This window comes from Ictidomys tridecemlineatus, chromosome X, assembly GCF_052094955.1.
Source record: "Ictidomys tridecemlineatus isolate mIctTri1 chromosome X, mIctTri1.hap1, whole genome shotgun sequence".
In the NCBI taxonomy this organism is placed as follows: Eukaryota; Metazoa; Chordata; class Mammalia; order Rodentia; family Sciuridae; genus Ictidomys; species Ictidomys tridecemlineatus.
The window spans coordinates 88,596,290-88,609,866 of record NC_135493.1 but is presented as its reverse complement, the minus strand read 5'-3'; the positions used below and the strand labels follow the sequence as shown (position 1 = coordinate 88,609,866).

The window sequence follows — 13,577 nt, the reverse complement described above, 5'->3', positions numbered from 1 at the left end:
TTTCTTAATGTATATTTCAGAAAGAAAAATCCTCTATATAATGGTTTTGTTAGCAATGGACAAGGTCAACAGCTAGGAATCCAATATTAGCCTTCATTTTGTAGATTCTATAGCAGTGCAAAGCCATTTAATGCTAGACTAATTTACTTAAGATGAGCTCCCAGGTACATATTCAGAAGGGCCAAGCACTGGCCAAGCATCTCTCAGTCAGCCTACCAGAATTCCAGGTGACACACCTGCCCTTAGCCTAACCACAGATAGGCTGCTGAAGGGTGTAAAGGGCAGTGTGACCAAGAATATGGTACTTCGGATGTGTTACTATCAACCTCTACCTTTTGCACTGTGAATTTTGAAAGAGGTATATTAGCTTTTATGTGTCTTCCATGTCACTACCAGTTAAACAAATTGACTTTATCAATACAGATAAAATAGGAGGCCTACGGACAGGGCAAAAAGATGTCAGTGTGTCTTGTATTATAACAAAGAAAATAAAGTCAAATACAGAAAAAGCTACCAAGTAAAATTTAGCCTTCTCAATTTTTTCAACTCATCTCTTCTAGAATAAAATCTGTTTAACCAGAACTAAAATAAATCTGTTTAACAAGAATTGCTTATATAAAGTTTAGGCTTGGACCATTTTCATTCAAGTTCTAGAAGCAGCCATTTATCCTGGGCCCATTTAGTCAGAACAGAATTCTAAATCAAAGCACAAAACACTGCAAAACTTGATGAACTCATGAAGTTAAGGTCTCCTTGATCTCATTCAAAACCTGTGAACTTCACCATTTTGTTCTGGGGAAACCTAAGAATTGTTCTAGATCTACACTGCCCAACAGAACTTTCAGCAGTGATGGAAGTGTCCTATCCCTATGCTAATATGGTAACCACCAGCCACATGTGACCACTGAGCACTTGGAATAGAACTAGTATAACTGAGGAACTGCATTTTACATGTTAGTTCAATTAACTAAAATTTAAATAGTCATCTGTAACTAGTGGCTACTAAGTTGGACTTGTGCAGATTCCAGAATGAACTAATTCTAGCCATGTCTCTCCACTATCACATTTTTTAACTAAAAAAGCAACAACTGTCTGCTAACTTTTTGCTTGCTCACTAACACCCAAATTCCTATTATCAAGGATAACACCAGGCTCCTGTGATGACACAACCCCAAGTAGTATAAATATTAAGTAAAATTTTTCTTGAACTGATTACTTATTGGAAAGATTCCTTACTTTGTCAGTATATAAAATTTAAAATACTATAATATTCTTCTCTATTGGGAACATCATCTTACAAAGTGAAAAGATAATAGCCAGATTTAGTGGTGCATGCCCATAATCCCAGTGACTCAGGAGGCTGAGGCAGGAGGATCACAAGTTCAAGACCAGCCTCAAAATCTTTGCAAGGCCATGTCTCAAAATAAAAAAAAAAATATGGGCTGGGGATGTAGCTCAGTGGTATGCCCCGATTGAACCCAGCACCCGTAAGTTCAATCACCAGTATCAGTAATAGTAGTAATAGTAGCAGCAGCAGCAAAGTGAAAGGAATAACAGAATTAGAAAATCTCCATTTTTCCACCCCCAGTATAATCACTCTTTTAATCAAGGATCATTAGTGAATGATTTTACCACTGAGTAAATGTTGTAGGGAGTTTGGCCTTTTATATGATGTTAAAAGATCATCCTACAAATTACTTTTTAATTAATAAGAAAAAAATGGTACCTTGATACGTAGAGAGACTGGTGTCACTACCTTAACCAAGTGATCAACTGTGACATCACTTAAGAGGAAGCCTGACAACATGTGCCACTCGATAGGATGCAACAAACAATGTATAGTATAACCTTTACAGTATTTTAACAAGAATGATTATTCATCTCTAGTCATGTGAAAACATCCGAAAAATCCAGATTGTGGGATTATTACCATGAATGCTTTAAAAAAATCAATATCATAAGAGACCAAAAATTGGGGGGTTTGTTCTAGATTAAAAGAAACTAAACAGACATGACAAAGTAAGCTGTGATTGGATCCTGGATGTGTGTGTCTATGTGTGTGTAAAATTCAAGTTACTTTTTTTAGGTGTAAAAGAACTATTATGGTCATATAGTAGACTGAATTTCTAGGAGATACTCTTTAAAGTATTTAGGGATGGAAAGTCATGATGTCTGCAATGTATTTTGAGGTATTTTGGAACAGGTGAGAGTAAGGGGAGACACATAAATGACCTTTTGAAATGATAAAAATCTTAAGTGGTAAATCCAGGTTAGTATGTAGGTATTCGTTGTTTTATTCTTTTCTTTTTTTTAGATTTAAATTTTTTCACAATTAAAAAAAAGAATACTTAATTATATCCTTGGTGAAAATGTTTCAAAAACATGTCAGTCTACTTTCCTTTCTAATTCAATCTACTAATATGATTCATGAGCTCATATTATTTCAGGATCTAAAAACCACAAATTATAAGGATTCATGATCACAGGGTGCTAAATAATAGGTAAATATAGGAAACAGACAAATAGAGAATCCAGTAATTATGTAATTTAAACATTTTCCAGTAAATTCTGGAATGTTTTGTTGAGATTCCCTTTCTCTTAAATGTAAAGGAAAAGGGAAAAAAGGCTAGTTAACTGAGATAGTTAATTAAACTCCAACCAATATAATCATCTTCAGTTCTGGTTGAATATACCCCCTGGAAATCTGTAGTTTCAAGGACCGTCTTACCCAATGTGCCTTTTCCTTATTTTTATCATTTTTCTGCCATGGAAGTTCCAACCTTCACTGCAGCCACTTGCTATCAACCACATATAACCTGAACTATAGCCTAAAACTCTTGATAGCACAGAACCTGAAAGGATCAATCTCCTGGGCCCTCCCACAGAGTAACCAGGGAAGGTACTTGGGGTCTCCTGGAGGTCCCTACTTCTGGTATAAGTGCTTAATATGAAAATTCCAAGAAAGAAAACAAAGATCTGCTTCCCAGATTGCTACTGCTTTTAAATGCCCCAAAGAAAACAGAACATGGGCTATGAGACACGAATATCATCCTTCTGCAAATTCTTTCTCCATTCAATGCTGTTTACTTTAGGGTGATTTCATAATTACTCTTCTGGCAGGCTTGAGGGCCCCTTGGACCAATCCCCAAGGATGACACAGGACCCTGAGACTCCCTACATAAGGCCCCACCCTTGGGGCAAAGCCCAGAACCAAACTGGCCTCTGGGAACAGGAGGTAAAGCAATGGGCCAGGGTGTTTGATGTGGTGCTAGGCAGCAAGAAAGACCAGATAGATGATTTTAATCTCAGTTTTAAAGCCTCAGAAGACTTGTCAGGGTCCCCTAACTTTCTGAAATTCCTAGTTTCAGGTGACTTCATAATATATATATTTTCTCTCCTGACCTGATGCAAGGCTTTTTTGACCTAGGACATTATATAAATATGGAACTTTTGTTCTGCTTTATTATATAATATTTTAGCATTCCCCTGATACATGTAGGCTGAGCTCACTGGAGCACACATAACAGTCTCTTCTTTCAGAATAAACTGAATTATACTTACTTGCATTAAGAATTAGACAAATGTGGAAATTTCCTACACCAAAGAGAAAATAAAGCAATCAAACTGATGTGCTCATTCTGGAATGAATGAATGAATAAATACCAAAAATTAATAACTTCCTTCTGGTATAATAATTTGTTCATTCTGGTTAACAGAAAAAATGTCTTGAAATCTCAGAAGCTTTAGAAGTATTCTACTTTAATTTTTTAATTTAAATTTTGGAGGTGGTGCCAGTACCCTATGCATGTGCTCCCCCACCGAGTTGTACCACACCTTCATATAAAACCTTGAACATCAAGTCATAATTCTGAATTCCCTCGTGTCCCAGGTATAATAACTTATACTTCCTTCTTAAAGATGGGATGTTTCAGCCAGGTGTGGTTGTGCACACCAGTAATCCCAGTGACTCAGGAGGCTGAGGCAGGAGGATCCCAAGTTCAAGACCAGATTCAGCAATGTAGTGAGACCGTGTCTCAAAATAAATATAGGATGTGCCAAAGGAAAGAGTTTCATCTGTAACTTATAGGGTACCTAAAGTGAGGTATCCAAAAATGAACTTGTGTGTGTGTGTGTGTGTGTGTGTCTTTAATAGTAGAACCCAGTGAGCTTAACGATTATAGTTAATTTCATGCATGTCATTACAGTGTATATCTCAGACGTGATATCCCAAGAATCATGGTACTGCTGCTTTTACCACTGCCTCCAGGAAGTAAAATAGTTTTACAATGCCAAGAACAGAGTTCAAGCATATTTTGCATTTTATCTATCGACCAGTACTGAGAATCAGATCAGGAAGAAAGCATACCAGTTAGAGCTAAAGAAAGGAAAGAAGAAACACTAAAGTTTGTATTCTGTTTGTTCCTACATCACCACCCTTAAGCATAATTATATCATAAACTTGAATGGATACTGAGAAACAAATTGCATTTAGAGGGATATTTATCATTTTGTTTTAAAAATATTCTTCATACCTTCTGAATCACCATGAGAAGGTATAAGCACACAAATACATACTCTAAAAAACACAAGAACGTGTGTATTTAGTTAGGATGAAAGAAGTCACGCTTCACTCACGACTGAAATAGGAAATTCTGGTACCCTATATGAGTCACAAACCTTATTTAGTAGATCATAAGCAGGATGTTACAGAAAAAGTGTGTCACTGAAAATGAGCTGTTCTTAACACTAAATTCAGTTGTACCAAAAGGAGACACCTGCCAACTCAGGCTTTCATGTTGACAATACACTGTCCAAAATATGGGGAAAGGGGAAAGAATCCCAGCAACACTGAGACACATCAATCAATCCAGAGAAAGGGGGGAAAGAATGATTAGAATTAATTTAACCTCCAGCCCCTTGGCTAAAAGAAACAATCAGCATAAAGAGAAATATCTGAGGTTAGAAAGGAAAAAAGCCAGGCCCAGTTAATTGTTTTCTGAGGATGCCCTTGTGTCACCTGAAGTATTGCCATCGGTGTTCGTTCTGGTCCTCTTCGGAGGGCTCCTCCACACCAACTCTGGGCAGCAAAGAAGGGAATGTGAGTGTGATAGGGATACCAGGGGTGCCATGAGTCCTGGACATATGACCTGGACCATGTGCATGAAAGAATAGGCCATCTCACTTTCTATATAAATCCATACCCTTCTTGTTTTTGTTGCTAGGGATTGAACTCAGGGCTTCTTACATGCTAAGCATGCACTCTGCTACTAAGCTACATATCCCTCTTAAACTGTCCCCATTCTCTAAAACCCAGAGAGAGGCAGAGGAGCTGCTAAATTTAAATGTAAATCAACAATGTTAGAAGCCAGGTCAAATAAGAATCAACTAAGAATGAAGTTAAGTCTCTTGAAATATAACGTAGTAATGCCAGAGGAATTAAATACATCTTATACAAAATGAATTTATACAGTTTTCCAGGCATTCATCTATTTCATAAAGAAAGATATGCCCATACCAAAAATAGAAAACAGTTAATCATTACTAAACACATATTTGAAAGCATTTAAACATATTTTTACACATATTTGACAGAGCAAAAACCATTTTACTATTGGATAAGAATAACAATACTTAAAAAGACACAGATGACCCTTTATTCTAGATAAGCAAACCACAATGCCCACAGTTTCAACCTGAAGGTCAGGAACTCCATTTCTACAATTCCCTTTTCCTTGTGGCCTTTGACTTGACATGGTCCACTTTCACAGTGACTTCCTTAATGATTTCTGGGCTATTCAAAGTGCATTAAATTTGACTATCATATAAATTAGAGAGGGTTTGGCAAACTCAAAACTGTTGACATTTGGGACTAGATAATTCTCTGTTGTGGGGGACCATCCTCCTGTGCACTGGAATATCCTTAGCTTCTACCCACAACAGCAGCCCCCTGCAACCCACCCCACATTGTGGCAGCCATAAATGTTTCCAGATGTTCACAAATGTCTCCTGGGTGGTAAAATTGCCCTGAGTTAAAAACCACTGCACTAAATCATGTATTCTCAATGGGGGTGATGTTGTTCCTGTGGATATGAAAATTGGTTCTTGTGGGACAAAAAAATCTTAGATAGTATAATGGTTTGTGGCCATCCAAGGGCTATAATACAGAAACAGATATATAGCAGATCTGTGGCATTAACATTTTATTGGAGGAAATAATTGGGAAGAAAAAATTTTAAGGTTCTTTAGGGAGAGAAACAATGAAAAAATGGTTGAGAAACACTGTGCCCAGCAATGCCCACATACTCATGCTACTTACGTTTCCTGAAATATGCTAGTAACAACATAATACTTCTTAAGGTAGATCTTTCTATTTTTACATGTTCAAAATGTGACTTGAACCACTCTATATTACTATAGCATTAAGAAATATAACAAATACCAGAAAAACAAGCCAGGATTTATTTAATGTAAGATTCATTGCTGTGTGAGTAATTGTAATAACAGTAACATCGGAAAACATAACAGCTAAAATATGCTAAGTACTTACCATGTGTCAAATGGCACATTTAATGAGATAATTTTTCTTTGTCTTTTTTTTTTTCAGTTCTGGGGATTGAACCCAGGGCCCTGCACACATTAGGCAAGCACTCTACCACTGTCATATCCCCATCCTCTAATGAAAGAATTCTTCATCACATCTACATAATTACTTTTATCATCATGCTATGATTGTCCCTATTTAAAATTTGTTGAGGAAACAAGGGTTAGAGATGAAATAAATTGCCCAAGGTCACAAAGATAAAAATGGTGGAGGCAAGACTCCAACATAGGCAGTTGGACCCCAGAACCTCAGCTCTTCCCCTTATAGGACACTGTTTTTGAGTACAAGGTAGCATCTGTAAATTCTAAAAATATCCATTAACAAATGCTATTACATAAAGAGCTCAGAGCTCCTTCTTACCTTTATTCCTCACATTATCTCGCAAAGTTCTTTACCAAAAGTTCTTAGTCTAACAGGATTATGCCAGTGTTCTTACTTGTTCTTGGATGATTACATTACTGCCCTTAGGATACAAAGGTCCACTTTAACCCATCATCTCTCTATCACCTCCCCACCCCATCATCTCTATCACCCCATCCCACCCCAACATCTCTATCACTTCACTTGTGTCACTTGAGGTTAGGAAATCTAAAAGGACAGCCACTATGCCATCACAATGTAATAAGGCTCATCTGCTAAAATAATCCCACAATTATTTGTCTAAATTGCCAAAATTGTGAATAACAACACCTACTCAAGAGACTAAGAAAAATATTATGTAGTTTATGGATTAACAGAAAAAAATGGAGCATTCTGCCATTATGTTTTAAAATATTAATCATAAAACATCAGTTTTTAAAACATATAAGTTGGACTTATAGAAAGCAGTGACCTGGCTTTGGATTTGTAGTTGTATTCATTTATACAGAGACTTGAATTAAGCCATGGGTAAGAATCAAGGCCATATCCTAATTATTTCTGATGGAATTCCAAGACCTATTCTGAGCTTCCAACTTCTGAACAATTACTTAACAGTTAATCGGGGCCTCTTTCAGCAGGCTGGAGAAATAAGGAACAAGTAGGTACTAATCCTACTGAGTTCACAGGGGTCAAAACACCACACTGAACATTAGGGGGTTTCTGAATCAATTTAAAATAAGAACCTGGGTTACAAAAATGATTCATGGCCATCAAGTAACACCAGAAGCCAAAGAAACCAATGAGTCAGTCTCATTACCCTATTTTTAAGGGAATTTCTTTTGATGTAATCTCTGTAAATGCCAGTTTCTACATTTACACAAACACTATTTATACACATCTAGAAAATGCAATTAACCAATCGATTCTGTATTTTTCAACGGTGGCACACTTTGCTTCATTATGCTATATGGGTAGAGTTGGACAAAAGGAAGGAAATAATAAAGACAGGAACAAATATCAATTAAATGGAAATTAGAAAAAGAATACAGAAAAATCAATGAAATAAATAGTTGGTTCTTTGAAAAGATCAATAAATCAATAAACCTCTAGCAAGACTGACAAAAAAGAGAGAAAGTATACATTAAAGGAATGAAATATCATAAAGTGTCAGGAATAAATCAGAGGATATCAGTGTAAACCCCAAAGAGATCAAAAGGATAATAAGGGAATGATATTATGAATAAGACAAACATGACAAATCAGATAAAATGGACTAATTTCACAATCCATCAAAATGCAGTGTGAAATATATAATCTGAATAGCCCTATAACTACACAATCTAAAAATTCCTAGGAAAGAAGCCTCCATGTCTAAATGATTTCACTAGAGATTTGATTTCTACTCAACATTCAAAAAACTAATAATAATACCAATTCTATAAGAGTATGGAACATGCCCCAACTTACTTTGTGAAATCATATTACCCTAACACCAAAACCAGATAAAGGAAGTACAAAAAAGGGAACTACAGATCAATGTCCCTCATGAATATAGAAATAAAAATTCTTAACAAAATATTTGCTTACAGAATGTAGTACAATGTAAAGCAATGTACCACAAACAAGTGAGATTTATCTCAGAGAAGCAATACTGGTTCAATATTTGAGAATTATCAATGTAATTCACCATAGTAATAGATTAATTAAGAAAAATAATAGGATCATCTCAACTGATGCAGGAAAAGTAACAAAATTCAACACCTATTAATTGCAAAGACTCTCAGAAACAAAAAAGGAGATAGAAATTTCCTGATGAAAATCTACAAAAAAAAAAACATCTTATAATTAATGCAATACACTTAGTGGGGAAAGACTGAATGCTCCCTCTTAAGATCAGGAACAAGATCAATAAAATAATTAATAAATACGGTATAGAAAGTCAACTAGAGCAATAAGGCAAGAAAAGAAAAGACATACTGGTTGGAAAAGATGAAATAAAATTGTCTTTATTTGCAAGTGACAAGATGGTCTACGTAGAATATCTCAAAGACTCTATGAAAAAAAAAAGTCTTCCTAGAACTAATAAGTAAGTTCAGCAAGGTGACAGGATACTAAAACCTAACAAAACATGTAAAGGCCTTGTACAGTGGAAAATACAAAATACCAATGACAGAAATCCAAGAAGGTCAAAGTAAATTTAGAAACATACTATGTTCATGGATTGAAAGACACAACGTAATGAAGATATCAATCTCCCCAAACTGGCATATATAGGTTTAATGTAATTCCTAAGAAAAGTCCCAGACAGATTTTTTTTGATACAGACAAGCTCATTCTAAAATTCATGTGCAAAAGAACTAGAATAACTATAACAATTCTAATAAAAGAAGAATAAGAAAGTGGGCAGAATTTCTCTACCTAATGTCAAGGCTTACTGTATTAACTATAGTTCTCAAAACAGCAAGGTATTACAGGAAGAACAGACCAACAAATCAATGGAGCAGAACATAAATGGCTCCAATGCACATAGACAATTGATTTCTGACAAAGAAGTAAAATAAAAGAGTAAAGATAGTCTTTCTAATAAATCATACTAGAACAACTGGGTAGTCATGGGTAAAGAAAATAATATTTCAACCTAACCTCACTTCTTTTACAAAAAAGTAACTTTGAGTCATTTTATTAAACCACACAATTAAAAAAAAACTTTAAGGAAATAACACAGAAGAAAACCTTCAGGACTTAGGGCTTGGTCAAGAGTCCTCAGATATGACACCAAATGCATGATTTGTAAAAGAAAAAAAAAGATTATACATCATCAAAATTAAAACTTCTGCTCTAAAACTCTATTAAAGGGATAACAAGACAAACTACAGTCTGGGAGAAAATATTTAGAAATCATATACCTGACAAAAGTCTAGCATCTAGAATGAAGAATTATCAAAAATCAATAAAAAATAAATAATCCAATTAAAAATGGACAAAAAACTTGAACATTGAACAGATATTTTACCAAAGAAAGTATGTTTATGGAAAATAAACACATGAAGAGATGTTCAACATCATTAGCCATGAGAGGAGAAATGCAAATTAAGATCACAATGACCTATCCCCACAAACTTATTAGAATAGATGTAATGAAAAATAGTGGCAATACCAAGTGTTGGCAAGGATGCTAAGAAACTGGATCTCTTGTATACTGCTGGTGGGGATATAAAATGGTACAGCCACCCTGGAAAACTGGCAATTTCTTAGAAATTTGTTGTTGTTGTTGTTGGTACTAGGGATTGAACTTAGGGGCACTGAACCACTGAGCCACATCCCCAGCCCTATTTGTATTTTATTTAGAGACAGGGTCTCACTGAGTTGCTTAGCACCTTGCCATTGCTGAGGCTGACTTTGAACTTGCAATCCTCCTGTCTCAGCCTCCCAAGCTGCTGGGTTATAGGTGTGCACCACCACGCCTGGCTCTTAGAAATTTAAACACACATTTACTGTCTGACCTAGCAGTCATACTCCTGTACATGTATCTTGGAGACAGGAAAAACATGCCAATGCAAAAAACTATACACAAATATTCACAGTAGTTTTATTTATGATAGCCATAAAACCAGAAAGTACACAAATTTCCTTTAAGGGGTGAATGGTTAAACAAAGTATGGTATATCCATACCATGGACTTTTACTCAGCAATAAAATGGAATAAACCATTCATACATGAGACAACCTCTGCAGGGCATTAGGCTGAGTAGGAAAAAAAAAGTCAATCTCAAAAGATTATATACTGTATGGTTCCATTTATATAATGTTCTCAAATGACAAAAGAACAAATTAGAGGTTGAAGATGAAGAACAAATTAGAGGTTGCCAGGTGTTATGGATGGTGGTGGATAAGGAGGTGAATATGAAATACAGGGTGAAACTAGGGACATCTTCATGCTGATGGAAAAGTTCTTTATCTTGAGTGTGAGCCTTATGTGAGCTTATGTGAGCCTAGATGTGATAAACATTGAACAGATATTTTACCAAAGAAGGTATACAAAGATAGTCTTTAGAAAATCAAATATGAATTTTAAAAAGTAGGCATACAACCATACACACACATTGAACCCATGCCAGCTCCTGAGATATTGTACCATAGGTATACAAGATGTAATGAACAGAAAAATAATGGGTGAAACACATATGGCATCTCTTGGCTCTATTTTTGCAATGTCCTGTGAATCTGTAAATATTTCAAAATATAATAAGGTTTTTAAAAATGATGCTGCATAAAAAATTTTATGCCCTCAAATCTTCTGGCTCACATATGAGAAAATTTTGATTGAGGTTTTCCTAAATTTGACAATTTCAAAATGTTACGTGACATTACCAATAAAAAGTAATAAAGCTGAAAGAATGCTTTCTAAAATACAAATTACAAATAATAGCAAATATTGACCACCTATGCTTGAGAGAAAAGACTGATTTATATTTCTATTCTCTCTATATATTATAATAAAATTATCATATGAAAAGGGGATCAAAAAGTAGGCAGATTTTTTAAAGTAGGAAAAAAGTATTACACATTATCTGTATTAGTATTATCTGAAATGCTTAGGACCAGAAGTGTTTAGAGTTTTTGGATTTTCAAATTTTGCATAGACTTTACTAGTTGAGTATCCTTAACCTCAAATTATGAAATGTAAAATGCTCTAAAATCTGAATGTTTTTGAGAGTCACAGTGCTCAAAATGTTTTGGATTTTGGAGTATTTATGATTTTGGATTTTTCTGATTAGAGATGCTCAACTTGTACAGCTGTCAGACAGCTAATAAATAAAACGTTCTATTATTTTTCTGGAAACTGATATTTATATTTATTATTAACTTTTGAAAACTTTGAAACATACTATAATTTATTTCTCATTCTATTCAGCAAAATTCACCTTTATATATTTTCAGCAAATATTTAACTTATACCTGATTTTGTAGGAGCAAAGTAAAGGAGCTCCCTAAATTGTATAAAAGCTCTAGGCCCCACAAAATCGGAATCTGTTGCTTTACCCAGGTATTCTAGAAGACTAAATAAGAGCACAGACTTCAGAGTTGCATAAGACCTTGACCTGTCATCATGTAACTATGAGACCAAAGCCAGGCTACCTAACCTCTTTATGTATTGGTTTCCTCATTCAAAGAATATTCACAACACCAGAATAAAAGTGTATATTTATAAATACATAATTGCATTATTAAAGATGTTAACATAATACAGTCATTCCTCAGTATCCACAGGGGATTGGTTCCTGGACACTCTTGGATAACAAAATCTTCAGATGCTTAAGTCCCTCATAGGAAAGAACATCTTATTTGCATAAAACCTATGCACACCTTTCCAGATAGGTTAAATCATCTCTAGATTATTTATGATACCAAATATAATTCAAATGCTATGTAAATTGTTGTCATACTATATATTTAGGAAATAATGACAAGAAAAGAGTCTGCACCTGTTCAGCACAGAAACAATATTTCCCAAAATTTCTCAATCCATAGTTCATTGAAACCTACAAAAATGAGGGCCAACTATATACAGAAAGCACTTAGAAAATAGCACCTAGTACACAGTAAGATGTCAGAAAATGACTCCTAGAGTAAATACTGTTTGTTGCTCGCTCAGTAGCAATTCTTGCTACCTCCTTCCTATCCATTTCTAGCTTAGTTCAACATCCTTCCCTTACCTACATTTTATGTAGCTGAAGGAAAGCTGCTCATGTTCTCAGCTCTGGCTAGGATTGTTTTAATGACCCACTTTTTGAAAAGGGTCATGAAAAATACAAACAAATCTACTCTCTACTCTGTAGAAAATTATTTGGTCCTGCATATGTTTGGATGAGGGTGGAAATAGAAAAAGACTTAGAAAATCAAATATGATTTAATCAGGCTCTGAGCATCCAGGGCACTTACTGGGTGATCAGACAAACAGGAACAAGAAATAATCTCAGAGATGACCTAAGGTAAAGGTTCTAAACTGTGTGCAGAACCAATCCCCCTTTCTTACCCTCATCTTGCTACACAAAACAAAGATGGTACTATCTTTTTTATAATATTTATTTTTTAGTTATAGGTAGACATAATATCTTTATTTTATTTTTATGTGGAGCTGAGGATCAAACCCAGTGCCTCATGCATGGTAGGTGAGCACTCTACCTCTGAGCCACAGCCGCAACCCAAAGATGGTACTATCTTATGTCTCAAGTTTAAAACCACAAGACTGTAAATTTTCTTCCTCAGGTTTATGTTCCCCAGAATGGATTATTTTATTTCATCTAACCCTTGAGATTCGTGTCAGGAAGCTGAAATTTTAACCATTCCAAATTTCATGACATCAAAGTAGTTGTTAGCACAGCAACCCTTTTAACAGGACGTACAACACAGTTTTTAAGCGTGTGGACTCTGGTAAGACTGCCTGAGTTCAAATCCTATTTCATTCACTTAAAGCTCTGTGACCTTGGGCAAGTTGTTGCTCTGCATCTCAGTTTCCCCAATAATATAGAAATAATAGTATATCTCCCTTACAGGAATGTTATGAGAATTATCTTAGTACATGCATGATATCTAAAACAATACCTGCAACACA

General features: G+C 35.1%; 1 protein-coding gene across 1 annotated transcript in view; it reads right to left on the bottom strand.

Moving 5' to 3' along the window:
* Slc9a7 (solute carrier family 9 member A7) overlaps positions 1-13,577 on the bottom strand; it is a 140,414-nt gene that overhangs the window by 27,047 nt on the left and 99,790 nt on the right. Inside the window, exon 13 of the mRNA XM_040276594.2 lies at positions 5,018-5,077. Within this exon, the coding sequence (XP_040132528.1) occupies positions 5,018-5,077 (60 nt within the window). The remainder of the gene's footprint in view (positions 1-5,017; positions 5,078-13,577) is intronic.